Genomic DNA, 17,402 nt, shown 5'->3' with positions numbered 1-17,402 from the left:
TTAAAATGTGGATTTGATTTTCTCACCTCCCTACTTAAAGCTCTGTAGTAGATAAAATCTCAGGACCTTAGCTTATAAACTCAGGACCTTAGCTTATAAGTACCTGCGTGGTCTGGTCCTTGCTCACCTTTCCACCCTGGTCCCTCTCAAGAGTATCCCTTGTTCTGGTTATGCTAAGCCTTTCCTGTCTCAGGGCCTGGGGACATGCCTACTCTGCTTCTCCCCACACTTTCTTCACATGTTTACCTCCTTTCTGTCTTCAGGTCTCTGCTGGATGTCCTGTCCTCAGAGTGACCACTCAGGCTACTGGTGGCCACTGTTATTCATCATGTATATTTTATTTCCTTCTTAGCACTTCCCACTCTGTAATTACATGCTTCATTGATGTGCTCACGTCTTCCCTGCCTCCCCTCTGAGGACACAAGCTCTGTGACAGCTAAAAGCTTGCGTATGCCGTTGACCAGTAGATCTTGGAAACCAAGCATGCTGACCACCACGTTGCAAAGTCCCACAGAGAATTGCTGATTAAATGAACAAGGTATAGGTTCTGCCTGTTTCCTTGGTAGGGTTAAATACAAGTGTATGTTTATGCTAACTTAATTTGTTTTCTTTCTCTATATAAATTAATCTTGCCTACTTCCGTTGACAGTGGAAACTTAAGGTGATTTTCCTCTGCAACATAATTGAGCTGGTGTACTCCACCAGGGAACAGGCAGGCATTTTGAAATGATGCTTCCCAGTATTTTTAGAGCCTTTTATACATTTGTTTCTGCTGTTGTGTTAATATGCTAATGTTTATCAAGGCTGCACATTTTTCTCCTTTCTTCCTTACTGCTGGCAGTATGGAGTTACGGAGTGAACTCTCCTTTGGGCATTTGTCCTTACTACAAAGAATTTTACATTTCTTTGCTCCTTAAAAAAAAATAGGCTGTGTTTCTGCTGAACCTAGAATAAAAAGAATGAGGCAGTATCTTTGGGAATCTTAATTCTTTTGACTTAGTGAAATCCATCCAGGAGCCTCTCTCTCATTCAGAGCGTCTCATTTTTCCCTTAAACCTTTTTCAGTATAGTTCTATACCATCCTGAAGTGAAATTTATAAACCAGGGCCTCCTGCTTCTCCTCCCGCCCCAGTTAATTTCACTGCTCAGGACCCATTTCTGTGGGCTGGGAGGCGATTCACCATTTCTGCTTCCTTGAAGAGCACAGAGTTTGAAGTCAGACACACCTGGGTTCAAAATAAGTCTCTACCTCTAATCACTTAGCTTTTCTGAGCCTTAATTTGCTCATCTGTAAAATGGGCTAGTGCCAGTTTCTTTCTTCCTAGGATGGCTGTGAGAATTAAATGACGTGATGCTTGTCTGGGATCTAGTACAGTTCCTGCAGCTCCATGGCACTCATACATGACAGCTAGTATTTGGTTTAGTTTTTTAAAAATAGTACTTTTCAAGGTACTCTAAGAAGAATTAAATCTAAGGTGGCAACCAGCTATGCCAGTGTCTGGATAGTCTAAAAGCTCAACTTTCAGTTCTTTCCTGGTAGCACAGATAATTTTGTTTTTGTAACAGATGCTGCCCCCCTTACTGGGGAGCTTTAGAGAGGTGATACATCAGGGATGCATTGTAAGGGGGGCCAAATGGCTTTGGGCTGCTAGTCTGATCCTTGTCTAATTGTTGTAAAAAAAGAGCTCAATTATTACTTCTCTTGATCAGTAAACTTTAAAGTACTTTTCCTTTAGCCATCTACTCTAAATTCCACATTCCATCAATACTGTTTCTCTAAGTACCACACCATCTTTATTAGTGTTCCAAATTTGTCCATTGCTTAATTTCCCCTTCTTTTAAATGGAGAATTATATATTTAGGTCAGGAATGGCAGTATAGTTTTTGTCTGTGGTAGTTGTAAGGATTGACATACAATTTACAGAAAGAAAAAAAAAAACTCAGTTGTAGTAATAGAAAGCTCCTGCATATTTTAGGGAGAGAAACTTCGGTTCTCATCTTGACTCTCTCACTTAATCAGCTGAATGGCCTTAGACAAGTTACTTAAACTTTCTCACCTTCAAAACTCCTCATCTGTGAGATGGGGATATTCTGGCTTAAATGAGACGGAAAGTAAATTCATGTAGCACAAACAGCACATTTTAAGTTGCTTACCGAATGTGAGATTGTGTGGTCCCTCTCCTTGTAAATTACTGTTCTGTCTCTTTCTATAATTGTTGCATGAAGTAAGTATAACATTGCACTAATAGAGCTTAAAAATACCTCTGTAAATGCATTTAAGGTAAGTAGCAGGACACTAAAAGGGTGCTTCTTTATCATTTATATGATCACCTGCTATTTTTATTCTAGTGATTACTAAGTGTTTCTTTGTCACACTTTTTCTCCCCCTTTGTATTTCTGCATTAAATAATAGTAACTAACTTTTTTTTAGTACTTATGATATGCTGGGCATTGTTCCAGTTGAGTTGCACATATGAACTCATTTAATCTTCACAGCAACCTATGAGGGTGGGCCTGTTAGTTTCCTCCCTTTTGTAAATGAGGAAACTAATTTGAGCTACCATTTCTCTCATCCATAGTGGGTAGCGTCCCTCTGTACCCCTGCTGGAGTTCAGGGACTCAGCACACGGGACTAATTCATTGGTTAATTAATTTCCTTACAGTGTGCAAAGTGGGCACAACCTAAAAGACAAGCGTCCAGTTCTAGACAAAAAGGATACTGTATTTTGAAAGGTGACCCACATGAAGACCCCACACTTTAGCCTCAACACACAGTAAAATGTAACAGATTCAGTACCCACATTCTTGCTCTTTCTTCTAAGTCTGACATTTTTCCTTTCCATAAGCTTAGGCTTCTAATCATGATACTGCTCTTCTTTATCTGTTTCTTTAGCATCTTTACTTTGTGAAGGAGGAGTTGACGTGCTGGCATTATCATATTAAGGGCTAAGCAGAAGAGTACTATTATTATCCTTATTATTATTATTTTCCTCTTAGAAACGGGATCCCACTTAATCTCTTTTCCAAGGCGACAGTGAAGTGACTTCTTCATTAGAGCTTGTTTTAAACATGCAGACCTTTTACTTTATGATACTCGTATTGAGACACATTGAGTTATATCTGTCTTTTCATTTGCACCAACACGTTTATTTGAAGTGTAGTATTTCCTAGGTAACATGACTAAGGTAGATTTATGGATGCTAATTTGCATACAGAATAACACTTGCAAAAACTAAAATATAAGAAACAAATACCGACTCTTGGCCTGCCACAGCCCACTGAGCATCTGCCTTCTCTGCCTGTATATTTTCCTCTTGAGTTTACAGCTGATTCCTTGTTTGTATTCCACTGTCACCATTGGTATTGAGAGCTTGAAATGATGTTTAAGAGCCTCTTCCTATCTAACAGCAGGAGTTTATATTAGAGATTGTAGTTTGGTGTAACAGAAAAGGCAAGCTTTTGCTCCCCCACCTCGATTTCACACCACATTTGAAGAACCCCTGCTACATTTAAGTAAGGGTACAAGCCCTTCATTTTCCAGACAAGTTAATGGACTCAGGGCTATGCATTTGAGATATGCATTTGATTAATCCTCTCAATGTTGTTTTTGAGTAGATTGATTTTCATTACACAAGTAATAAATGTTTTTTTCTATGAATTTTTTAAAAAATTAAAGATTAGTTTAAATCTTTCTTTGATTACCATCTTCCTCATCTGCCCTCCTCAAGTTTATTGGCATTAAGCTTGGTGAACTTCTTCTGGCTCTTTTCCTATACATTTACTTATGCATATATATAATCTTAAAAGACACAGAATATTGCTTTGTGTATGGACACGTGTGTCTGAGATATAAATATTATTCTACTTTATGTATTGAAAGAAACTTGCTGGGTTTTTGTTTTGTTTTGTTTTGTTTTGTTTTGTTTTGTTTTGTTTTGCTTTGCTTTGCTTTTGTTTTTGTTTTTTCCTGCTGTTTTCTTCCAGTAACATCCTTGAAGAATAATCAGTGTTAGACTGTTCTTACTTATGTGGGTCAGGTGAATCCAAGACAACGGTCCTCCATGTAATATCTCAGTAACCCATGCTGTTTCAACCCTATGACTCCACCCTCTCCACACGCAGCTTCTAGGTCTTTGCAGTCTCTGCAAAAGGGTGTTGGAGGGTTGCACATGGTTGCTGCAAAGTTTTGGCACACTAGGTGTGAGACAACTGAGAATGGAGGGGCACATATGGATACTGGTGCTAGTGTGTTGCCACAGCTATTTTTAATGCTTCATATAGTTTGAATACATTGTTTAATTAGCCAGTCTCCTGTCTGATGAGTGTTTAGATCATATCCAACTTTACCCTTTATTATGTACAGCACTGCACAGAAGAGCCTTGTACATATCCCTGGTACACACTTGAGTGTTTTGCTTAAACACTCAAGTTTAAACACTCAAGAAGTAGACTTTCTGGTTCAGAGGGTGTGAGTGTTTTAGTTACCATTAATGCTGTCACACTGTCTTTGAAGGTCATTTCACTGGTGTTTGGTTTGCACGGATAGTGTATGAGAAAGCCCATTTCATCATACTTTCACCAGCAACATTGTCAGACCATCATTTTGTTCTCCCTGTCCGATGGCATCTTGGTTCCTTTTGGCAAAACAGCTTCTCAGTTTTGTTTTAATTTCTTCTTTTCCTGGTTACTCGTGGGTTTTTGGCTCTTTCTCACACTCCATTACGTTGTTTTCCTGAGTGAAGCCATAGTGTGGAAAGTCAGGCTGAAAAAAGACAGGGAGCGCAGAGAGCCAGTGGGCACATGTGGCTCCCAAATTCTCCCTTTGTGGGGCACCTAGCTCAGTGACATTTCTTTCTATACTTCATTTATTGATTTTTTTTTCCTCCTGTGGTGCTATTTTAGTAGTCTGTACACCTCTAATTTTAAAACCATGGGGTGAGGCTTGCTTTCTCGGTTGTATAATTTTTTTCTGTGTAGCTGTCTAATTTTGTGTTTTGAGTTCCTTGTGAATTTTGGCTGCTTAGTCATTGTCTTTTTATCTCTTAGTTCTCTTTGTCCTTTCCCTCATTTTTCATTCTTTTTCTTCTGCCTCTACTCCCTTGTTCCCATAGGCTCTTAAATCTTTATTCACAGCTTTTCTTTTAAGTTGTATTTTCCCCTTCCCTTCCAAGTTTAGAAATGCTTGCTCTGTCAAGGAAACATGGAAGGGAAGGGAGTGATGGAAAGGTCAGTGCCCAAATCCAGAAGGAGCTAAACCCAGGTGCCCACCCACTCCAGCTGTTTTGAGAACACGATGCTGTTCCTGATATGGTCCCTCAGCCAAAATCTGTATGAAAGAAGGAAAGACAATTGGAATTCGTCCAGTTCTCACTCTGACTCTATCTAGCTCATTGTAGGGTCCTTAAGCATGTTACTTCGTCTTTGAGCCTAAGGGTTTCTGACTAAAATGAGGAGGTTGGACCCCAGTAGTCCTTTCATACCTGGGAACCCCAATATATGAAGCATGGACTGCCTGGCAGACTGCTGCAGAGTAAGATCCCAGAGTCATCTTTATATTGGGCCACTGCCATTCCCCTTCTGCTGTGATGCCTGGAAGGAGCATCTTCAGGCTCTGTGGAACACTAGGCCATTTAATAGACTCTAACAGGGGAAGATAATTCCGCCAGGAGATAGCAGGAGTTATGGAAGGAAGGGCTGTCTGGAGGGACCTGGAGCTTTAGAGGAGATGCAGTCACTGCTGGAGTGGCAGCCTGACTCAGAAAGAGGAAGCTGGAGCCTGGTGTCTTCTCACTGTCCAGTCTCTGAACCCAGTCTCAAATTTAGGCAGGAGCCAGTTGGCAAAGAGCACAGGGGACAAGCAAATAACTGGCAGAAACAATTGAAAGGCACTGGGTCAGATGATCTTTAAACTCTCTTACATTACTCACATTCCAGAGTTCCTAGATTCCGTGGGAGATTCATGACTTCAGTGAAGATCTTAGCCTGGGGTTTTAACTGGGGGTTTTAACTGGTAGCTCTTCCTGCGAGTTGAACTACACTACTTCTGTCATTCTAGAGCCTTAGAACAGCACCCGTTCACACCTCCACTTCTGTCCCTCCCAAAGCCTGAAACAGTTACATTTTTCCTTACATGTGCTGTGCTAGTGTTTCATTGGAATCCTACTCCTGGTAGATTTTTGGCCTTTTGAAGACAAGAATATGATCTTGCTTGTGCCAGTCTCAGTCTTTATCACCAAGAGGCCTCTGGGAAAATAGGGCCAGAATAGAAACAGTATTATAGTCGATCAATCCCCAGGTCAAGAAAGAGAGAACTTGGATGTGTAGGAGGGTTGGCAGTCAGATGTTGGGCCTAATATGTCATGCATGCACCATGTGTACTCACACCTTGCTAGTGGAACTAGTTACACAGCCTCATCTAACTTCATCTGGAGGCAAGGAAGTGCCTGGAAGGAGGAAGTTAGGAATCTTTATTAGTTTACATTAATGATAGGTAGAGAAAGATAATAATACTTGACTTTTTATGATTTTTTTGACCATTAGGTAATATAAATGCTTAGTATAATGCCTAACACGTGGGGAATGTTCATTCAGTAGTAGTTGGGACAATTAATATTGTTATTTTTATTCAGCAGTTGATTACATTTTCAGTATACTTCACACTGTCCATCTACTTAATAACTATTTCTCTTCTTTTTTTCTTCCCCATGAAAGTGCAGAAGTAGACTTACCTTGTTCCTCTCTAGACGTATCATAAATTCTTAATGATGAAATTGAGTTAATGAAGTTTTAGACTCAGTCAGGGACCCCATGCTTCCAAGTTTAGGATTGACAAATATAGGTAATTGTTCTGTAAGGTGATCATTTTGTGGAGTGATAGCTTGAGTATCAGCAGTCGCTTTGGAACTCTGTTCACTGCGTTGGTTTTCAATTTAAGAGCAGCAAGCAGACTTTAAGCAGCTTTTCATTTTGAATCAGTGCAGAAATAGTCAATATATGTTATACGTCTATGAAGCTGGTGTCTGGATCAATTGCAATTAGTTTGCAGCAGATTGCATTAACATATCCAAAATTAATACAGTTGGTGTTCTGATGAAAAGAAATTGACCACAACCACACTGTGGTTGTTTTTAGTCTCTCTCAGATGTTCTTTTCAAACAGTATTTCTTTTCTTCTTCTGTTAATGGCTTTAAATTGGTTTGTCAACATAGACTTAATCTATTGATCCTTCCCCATTTGCCTTTTAAAAGTGGTCCCAGAATATGGCATATACGTACTGTTTATTCTTTCTTTAGGGGGCTTTTACTAAATGCTTTAAGCTTGAATTTTTCTTAGCATGTTACGTGAGGTGCTGTTAAGACTGCTAAGGCGACAAGGATGTTCATTTTTGAAATGTGTTTCTCAAATACTAATGTTTCATTAAGTCTTAAAATTTCAGAATTAAGATTAACAAATCATATACAGTTAAATTATTTACAGTAAATGATGTGAGCATTGTTTGTCTGGCAGTTTATTTTTGTCTTAGCATTATCTGTTTGTAAAGAAGAACTGCAGGCAACTTCAATATTAAAAATATCATTACCAGTATTTATAAAGATGGAACAAAGAGATAGCTTGAGGCTTGATCATGTGGAAATTTGATTTTTTTTTACAAGTTTGTGTAAATTATGTTACGTATTTTAGATCTGAAGGACTTTTGCTTTTCTATTTTTAGAGAAGATCAGTTTTGGAAATAAAAAATTATCTTTATCAGGGGAAAAAAAGACACAAGGCAGAATTTATTCATTTGGCTATCTAACTGGTAATTTTTGAGTATCTTCCATATGCCAAGCACCATCTCATTCTTCATAAGGACGCAAAGAATTTGAAGACACACTCTGCCTTGAGTAGAACCCAGTCTAAACTGTAAGATTCTGGAGCCTTGTTGGAATGCCTCTCATCCAGAATAGTTTCATTAGTGCATTGTAGCTTGGAGATCCCAGAAGAAAATGCCATTTTCAGGGCACATTGGAGGTCCTGAAAGCTAATGGCTCCATTTGTAAAGCCCTGCGGACCTCATTTTATGGTCTGTGTGATACTGCCTCGAATATCCACCTAGGCCCTTGACTAAAGCCACTAGGAGGTGTGTCAGGTCCTGCCACCACTTGTCTTGCGATCCATTTGTGTGATTGATTTTTTTGTGTATGTTCATTAATGGCATCATTATCCCACCTTCTGTGAATAGTGGTTCCTTTGCATCATAACTCATGGCTGGTAATGAAACTAAATCTATTCATCTATTCTTGTTTTATTCTTTACTTTTAAAACCCAAGTTTATGGATTTGATAGGGAATGCTGTTGATCTTATTGGATAAAATGAGAATTTATTTGTTCATGTCATGTCTTTTAGTTATTTTCTTTCAGTGCAGATATAAATAATTGATTAGTGCATATTGGAAAACCACTTCTACATGATGCTTAAGCAGTTTCTTTGATACACAAGTTACAATTTTTAGGGACTAGTAGTTTAATTAATGGCGACTCTTTCAGGTTATTGCATTCAACTTTGCTGTGTGAAAGAGATAATCTGATTAAACACATAATGACTACCTAGAGTTCATTAAAAACCATAGCAAAGAGATGGGTTAGTCTGTGGCCCATTGACCTCAAAAAGTTAAAACAAGTTTTTTGAGATACCTTCAGTGATTAATGATGCATATACAGTTATTAAAATAATGTTATGAGCTTTATTTATTTGGGATGGAGATGGGAGAAGGCATATGCTATGTAACAGAGTCCTCAACATTTAAAAAAATAAAGCTTTTATTGAAGTACTTATAGACTCACAGAGACCTGTGGAAATAGTGCAACAGTCCTGTGTACTCTTCACCCAAGGTCCCCTAGCGTTAACATCATATATAGTTTGAGTGTAATGTCAAAACCAGGAAATTGACCTTGGAACATTCCTGTTAACTAAATTATAAACTTTATTCATTTGGGTGCGTGTGTAGTTGTCTTTAACACTGTTCGTTAGAAAAACAATTAACATTGAGAATTCATTATAGATTCTTTTTCCTTTTGCCTTTAATATCTATGTTACTGATTGCCATTGGAGGTTCCTGTAAGACTGGCTCTGTAGGGGGTAAGGTAAAGCTCAGCGGTGGAGTGTATGCTTAGCATGAATGAAGTCCTGGGGTTCAATCCCCAGTGCCTCCATTAAAATAAACAAATAAGTAAGCCTAATTACCTCCCCCTCAAAAAAAAATAGTCTTAAGAAAAAAAGACTGGCCCTATAGGCTGACTTATTTTTCTTGCTACTAATATGTGTTCATATCTCCCCCCAATTTCTTTAGGCAGTTCAATTAACTCCCAGAAGATGGCTGAACCTGCAGGAATACCAGAGCAAGAAACTGATGTCTGACAATGGAGTGAAAGTTCAAAGATTCTTTGTAGCAGACACCGCGAATGATGCTCTTGAGGCCGCTAAGAGACTAAGTAAGCTAATCCCTAACAGGTGAAATACACCTGCCCAAATTAGTGAATTCACAGGTAGTCATTTCCCACTAGTTAAGTTTCTTTGTTGCAGGTTATACTAACAGTGACAGGTACAGTGGAGAACTTTTGAGTTATAAGGGCAAAATGCCTGATTAAGAAAACTTTATTTTACGTGAAATACCAGCATATGAGATGTCATTCTATGGTAATTTTTTCAGAGTTTCTTAGTCACCATTTCTTCTAGTTCTCTTATCTGTGGTTTAGTGACTGGGAGAAATATAGTTGAAGGGTGTAAAGTGTCAGAGAGAAGTCCATTGCAGGGTAAGTCAGGCAAGATAGTTAGCATCTTTTATTATGCCTCTTCGAACATGGGAACAGTTCCCTCTGAGTGACTGGAGGAGAGAAAGAGAAGAATGTGCGTTTGGAGTCAATTTGACATTGGTTCAGCATGTTACCCTATCATTTATCAGCTCTGTAAATTTGCATAAGTGCCTTTGCTTTTCTGTGCTTCAGTTTCCTTGTCTGTAAATGAAGGCTAATGTATTTATCTCCCAGTGCAGTTGTGAGCCCTAAGGGTGAGTGCACTCTGGTACATGGTAGAAAGTCTAACTTGTTTCCCTAGTAATTAAGAAATTAGGACTCAGATTTCCCTGTATGTTTTTCAGTGAACATTCCTTCTGGTGCTGTATACACTCTCGTTGTCAGTCTGAATTAGCACCGTCCATTAGAAATATAACGTGAGCCACATAAGTACTTTTAAATTTTCTAAGTCACCTTAATAAAAGTAAAAAGAAACAGGTGAAACAAATTTCAACAATACATTTTGTTTATCCCAGTCTATTCAAAATATTATCATTGCAGCATGTAATTAATATAAAACAATTTTCAAGGGGTTATTTTATATTCTTTTTTTTCCCTAATGTTCACAAATCTGATTTATATTTTGTATCTCCAGAACATCTCATTTCACACTAGCCACATTTCAGCTGCTAGAAAGACACATGTGTCTTGTAGCTCCCCTATTGGACAGTGTGGATCTGGACCCTAGAAGGAGGTGCATGTGCTTCCTTTGCCTGCAACCTTGGAGAGCAGTTGTTTCCCAGTAAAAATGAAGAATAGAGCATCTGCTCACTGGCCTTGCCCAGGCAGCTGTAGCAAAGTTTGAGAGTGCAAAATAGGGGCAGGCTCCGTATTTCAATTTTCTAATTTTCTGTGCTCTTTTAAGAATAAGCAATGAGGTACTTCAGCTATAATTGTTCTTTTATCTCCCTTTCAGGCTTCTCCCAGGTGCTTATACACCAGATCCCTTCTCTGTTATGTCAGTTGAAATGTATACTTAATCTTTTTTTCAACAAATGTTTATTGTCAACCACGTTTTAGGCACAGTGGATGCAGCTGTGGAAGATGAGCGAGCCTTTTTCTTCTTCTAACTTATATTCTAGAAAATAATGACTTTGTAATTTTCAGGTGCTAAATGTAGAAACTGAGGGCAATTTATTTTTTAAGAAATGAAAATTGGTTTCATTTTCAAAAACTATCAAAATAGGTTTTTATGGTAAAAAAAGAAAATAGTAAAATTAGACCTAAACCTGGATAAGAGTTCCTCAGTGAACTGTGGTAATAGACTCAGTAAAGGTTAGTGTTCCAATCTCTTTACATGAAAGGATCATTTTTATTTTATACTCCTGTGGTTTGGGGATTGGGTAATGAGAGCAAGAAATGTAAAGTTCAAGTTGATCTTTAGTCTTCATTTTCCCTATTATTTTCTTAAATGTGATGACACGCTAGTAGTCCAGGTCTAAGGACCCTTCTTAAGGGAATTCTGGAAGCTAACTGATTACCCCCCACCTCCCTTAGGTGGCACACAGCTAAGAGGACTTGCTGTTCAGATTTTCATAGAGATTCGGACTTAACGGAACTGATTGGCTTCTCAGTCATGGATTTGTTTTATAAGCATTTATGTAGCCACCACTTTGTGATGGGGACTGCATACTGTGTGTGCCAGACAGGATTTTTTCCCTGGAGGAGTTGGTGAGGTGATATTTACATTGCTAAGGCAGGGTGAACAGAGGAGGGTGAGAGATGGACAGTGAAGCCAGTTTAAATAGAAGGAAGTGAAGATTAAAAAATGAAAATCAGTGTTTTAAAAAGCCATTTTGGTTCTTGAAGAGTGATTTCTAAGGACAGTTATACTGGATAAAAGGGCTGAGAGTGATGTGGCTGCATCTGCGCCTTGGCCAGTGCATACCTGCGGTAATTCTTTAGGTGGGGTGGTCCCGGGCAGGCCTCCCCATGATCCTGCGCTGAGATAAAAGGGATTATAGAGAACTAACCCAGGCACCTCATTTGCTGAATGAATGAATAATCCATCTCTTACTCAGTGAGTAGTTTTGGTAGAGGAAGGTGTCCTCTGATTTTTGTTGTTGAATAGACAGTTTTGATCAGAGAGGAAATTTATACAAGTCTAGTTGGTTAAAAATGAAACAAGTTGATTTGATATGAAAGGGAGTATGTACATCACTGAGATTGTTCAGAGAGAGCAAAACAGGAAGAATCTGGCAAAACTTCTCAGTGTTTATGTTCTTTTCACTACAGGATTGTCAAAAAACCAAGAGCACAATTGCAGTTTTACCAAATAGATTTGAGGTTCAGGTTAAAGATGGATCACACATGTTTCTTTCTGATTGCCTTGAAAATGGGACCTCCATGTTATAATTACAGTATTTTAATGAGAAAAATTATAGAAAATAATAATATGCATAATGTGCAGTGAGTGCTATACAAGATTTCATTGCTGTCAACAGCAGCAGCGGCAGCATATAATTCCTAAGGGTTCACTGCTGTTGTGATTCAGATTCATAGACAAATCAGAGACGTGATAGTCAGTATTCTGTTGATCATGTATTAGGAGAATTCATATTTTATTTTGGAAATTTTGTTAATGATTGGAATGTATTTGCTTACCTTTCTACTTCATTGATATGTGGGTATGTTTTGAAATAAAATGACATTTTATAAAATGTTTTGAAAATATATGTTGCATTAACCATGCCTGTGGTTTCCAGTGTAATCTCTGGGTCATCTCACAAATCTTTTTATTTGTGTCTAAAGTCACATTCCTGGTTTTTTATTTGCCATCCATTGGTGGGTGTCTCTGCCTCTCCTGGCCCAGGTGGAACCTGTCACCTTTCAGTTGCTCCAAACTTTCTCTCCCTCCTAGCTCTCCTTGCTTGCTCAGCTGAGGTACCTCTGTATCATCTTTAATGCCTCTCATGTCTGTCGTAGCAAATCAGTTGCCACATCCTGCCATTTTTAGTGCAGCATCATTTTGCTAAAGCAAGGAAACAGGCAAGATAAAATTAAAGACTTGCCAAGGTTGTACAGCTAAAACTGACAAAAATGGGATTTCTACCCAGCCAGATTAGATTTAATCTCCTCCCCAAGCTTTTTTCCTCTTTGCTAACTTGATGATGTTCTTGGGAGATTTAAATATGTGAGTCAGCATTTTAAAGTAGGAGAAGCATATTAATAAAATTAGAAGGTTGAATTAAAACTAGATGTGGCAGATTCTAAGGCGCAATTTATAGAAACTGTGTAATCTGCAGATATTTTCTTAATGATTTATTTTGTTGTATCTCTTTGGGCAATGGAACATTTTGCTGTGTAGCCATATGGAAAGCTTGTTAATTTGAACATTTGTTTCAAATGGGTAATGCAAACCTTTTGTTTCTGAAACAATTAACGATGATAAGATATTGATAGTAATACTGATATTGCAGAGAAAATGGACTTTTGTCTGCGACAGTAAATTTGTTTTGGTAAATTAAGTTTTTAATATATGGATAATACTCACTTCTGTAGCAGTTCTTACGAGCTACCTTTTGTAATTGTGCTTTCAGAAAGAAAGTGTTTCCATTGCCCACAATTTTCTCAGGAGATTTATTCATTACATGCTCATGCTTTTCTTCTGTACGGCTTATATTTAACGTATACAATCAACAGATAATTACAAAATTCCTACTGTGTTCATGACTAATTTTTATATTGTCTTTCAGTTCTCTTTAAAAATGGAGGATTATGTCCTTCATAACTCAAAAGGCCTGTCTTAAAGGAATATGTGTATAAAAGCATAGATGAAGCTTACCTAAAACCACCGCTTTTTAGTTTTTGAAATTGCCACAATTTATTAATTATTCCATTCATGTTGATATGAAACTCTCAACATTTGATTAAGAAGATTGTATTTCAAAAACTCACAGTTTTATTTTTTTTGCCAGTAAAGAAATTGAAATATGAATGGATAAATTAATCTTCTCTGAGCTAATGACATGCATCCTAAAATGGAGATAAGGAGCTTTTATTGAACTCGTCCAGCTTTGGATTACTTTCAGCTACTAGATGTTTCCATTTGTCAATATGATAACTTACTCTTTTCATTTTATATAATCACATTCCGAAGCCTGGTGAATTACTTACACCATTAAGGAATTGTATTTTATATAAAAAGGAAACTGCTGCCCATTGACTACTAATTGACATGTACCGTTAATCCTTTGGGCAATTAAATACATCGCAAGCCTCCTTGATTGTTGTGGCTTTGTCATATGATGTTATGTGGTTAGGATCTTGCAAAAAAATCATGTAACCTTTGTGATGAGATGGTGGTCATGATTGTCTTATAATGACAAGTCAGGCTAACATTGATTACTTGGTAGTAAGTCTTTATTTTACCACCCTGTCAGCTCTCCATTATTTTGAACCTGGTGTCAGGAATGCAAAGCAGCAAAGGTGATGGCAAATGCAGGCCAGCAGAGGCTGAAGCAGTGTCTGCTTTCTAGGATTAATGATGGTGACTCATCCAGACAGAAAGTGTTTATCATAGGTCCTGAGACACAGTAAATGCTCAATAAATACTATTGCTACTCAAAAAATTTTCATTTGCCTGTATCTATTTACAAATGCTCCTTAAAGGAACGTCTGAATTAATGTTAAAAGCTTTCCGTAACTATGATTATAAAGAGGATCCCATTCAACAAATTGTAGACTTTAACAGTATTTCCTATTGTATATATTTTGAAAAGAGATGCCCTCTTTCATAAAACGTTCTTTTCTCTTCTTCCCAAGTCTGCACATGTAAATGGGTTTCTCTGGTCATCTCCTTAGAATTTCTCTGTGCTAGAATATCTTTTCCTTATTGTCTTATGGTGTTCACTGAATAGAAGCAGCAGGAGACCTACTGAGTAAAGGGAGAGATCCAGACAGGCTGCAGGCAAGCAGACTTTATGGGAGTGCACATGTAGCTTCCTGTCAGTTTCCTTAGAAACAAAGGAGAACAGGGCTTTGAAAGTCAATGCCTCAACTTGAATTTTGACTGTATAATAAGGCAGGGATTAATTCTTCTTCTCACATTTTAACCAATAAAAATAATACTGGTGAAATTTAACCTCTAGCCTCTTGCCATGTTCCTGGCATCATGCTGAACACTTTGTAAGCATGATTTCATGTAATCCTCATTTAAACCAAAGGGAAGGCTTTCCTTTAGGGATTGGTTCCAAAATATCATCAGGTCCTGTGTGTCCATGATTGTGTATCCATGGTGACTAACATAATTTAACATAATTTCATTCAGTCTTTTCAGTGTGTCATTAATGGAGTTATTTATTAATTTGTTTTTTAAAGCTGCCTCATTATGAATTAACAAATAAGTTATGTGCATGGTCTCATTTTCCAGGTCTTCCCTGTGAATTATTTGTGCCTGGGATCTTTGATTTACCTCATTGTATATAATGGTAGTTCTTAATGTCCAGAGGGTACCTATGGGGGTAAATATAGAAAAGCTTCGCCTGCAGTAAGCGAGCATACAAGGTAGCTTCTTATTATCCATCTCTCTGGACATACTGGCCTTTTTAAGAAATCTTAAGCATAAACAGACAAATCTCTTCTGATTATCAAAGGAATGTGCTCATTATTTTGATTTTGGAACATACAGAAAAACAAAAGGAAGGAAAACCTCCTATAATCCCATTACCCAGAGAGAACCTGCCTTAATATTAACATTGCCCTCCATATTTCTTATGCGTTCATTCAGTCAGCAACATTAATTTCTGTGCACGTATTCACATAAATATAATTGAGAGAGAATGCTTGTTTTCAACTTTGAGAAAATACTATGCGTATAGTTTTGTATCCTACTGTTAAAATTCCACATTATAACATGAGTATTACCTAAATATTAAACATATTTTTCAAAAATATTATTGTAGTGGTTATATGGTAATCCTTTGATTGACTATGTTATTTCCTATTGTGACTTAGTTAGACTGTTTCTTTTGTTTTTGTAAATAGGGGAATACTAGCTATGTAACCCATAAATTGCCTGATTCTCAGTAGCTTGATAGAGTAAGGAGTTCTTAGTCACATAAAAGTCCAATATGGTGTTGTTGGTCTTCAAGTAGTGACTCATAGCATAGATGCAGTTTCCTTTCATCCTTCACTATGCCCTCTTCAACACGTAGATCCCAAAGATGACCTTGGATTGTATTTGTTCCAGCCACTTAAGAAAGGAAAAGAGCATGAAGGATTTCATGTGGAGGTTTTGCACAGAATGCATCACTTCAGCTCATGTTCTGTTGTCTAAAATTCATTAGATGGTAACAATGAACTGCAAGAGAGACTGGGAAATATAGTTTGAATGCTTGCATAGAAAGAAGAGGAAGTGGGTTTGGTAGCAGTCTCTGTAGCTTATAGAATTTTGGGGGAATTTGTCTCTTTAATTCTTGGCTTAGAACAAGCATGGAGTATACAATCAGAACATAATTCTAGCTATACTTTGGTTACCTAAGCCACAGTTTTCTTGGCTATAAAATTGAAGCTAACAATACATACTTCAATGATTGATTCTGATAATAAAAGACAAACATGCCTCAGATAAAAGAGGCACTCACCAATTTACTTTCCTTCTTTCCTTCCTCCTTTTTCGGTCTGAACAGAGTAAATGTTTTGAGACATCATAAAAGGATTATAGTAACAGCTATTAAAAACATGATCAGCAGATAAAAACGCCCAGTGCTTTTTCAGTAACACCCAAGTGTTGAACTATATTTAGTCTACAACTCGTTAGATGATTTGATAATGAATATATTACTTGTATACTGTTGGTTGATATTTTCTAGGGAGATGGCAGTATATGAGGTCAAAATTTGCATAATTTTGAAAGAAAATGAAAATCGTTCTTTCTCTACATTGCAACAGAATAAATATTACCTAAGGAATTATACTTTTAAGATGCTACACTATTCCCCAAGGTGGTTGTTACTGGAGTTGGCAGTGTTTAACAGATGTTCATAAACAGTACTAAGACTCCACTTGAGTTTTCTAGGTTGCTTAGAAAAAGTCAGGAAGTGAACTGAGAAAATTTTGAAAAATATATTGCTTGATCTACCTTAGGATGAAAACCAGACGAGTAAACAAGCTACCTCAATTTTTTTCCTTTCATTCAACACGGAACAAGCTAAGGGATTTATGAGTCTGTTATTTATCTCAAATTAAATGTGGGCCAAGTATTAGAATTTTTGTTGTCTTCAGGCTTTTATTTGTGTGAATATATCATCCACTTCAGTATGAGGAACAAGAAGCAGATGGGATGTGGATAACAGGGGAAAAATAACAGTGTTGAAAGTATTTGATATGCAAAAATCAAACTGTTCCCAGAGTCTTCAGGTGCTAGATGTAGCACTGAAAAACAACTTTACATAGATACATATTTTTTCTTTATAAATAACTTACATGAGCATCATAAACATGAGAAAATCTTCATCCCTTTCTCACTTGGCTCTTGCTCAGAATCCCTTACTACTCTTTCCTGTTTGCACATTCACAATTATCAGGTTAAGGAAGTTCCTTTCAAATCCTTGTTTACTGAGTTTTTTTTG

The 17,402-nt window shown here is 37.4% G+C and overlaps 1 protein-coding gene across 2 annotated transcripts in view; it reads left to right on the top strand.

Moving 5' to 3' along the window:
* Positions 1-17,402, top strand: part of SUCLG2 (succinate-CoA ligase GDP-forming subunit beta) — a 243,919-nt gene that overhangs the window by 40,578 nt on the left and 185,939 nt on the right. For both annotated transcript variants that reach the window (XM_072941639.1, XM_072941640.1), the window contains exon 2: positions 9,330-9,471. In XM_072941639.1, coding sequence (XP_072797740.1) covers positions 9,330-9,471 — 142 coding nt within the window. The remainder of the gene's footprint in view (positions 1-9,329; positions 9,472-17,402) is intronic.

Source organism: Vicugna pacos, chromosome 17 (genome assembly GCF_048564905.1).
Source record: "Vicugna pacos chromosome 17, VicPac4, whole genome shotgun sequence".
NCBI classification, from domain to species: Eukaryota; Metazoa; Chordata; class Mammalia; order Artiodactyla; family Camelidae; genus Vicugna; species Vicugna pacos.
The sequence above is the reverse complement of the archived record's forward strand: the minus strand, read 5'-3'. Positions and strand labels throughout refer to the sequence as shown.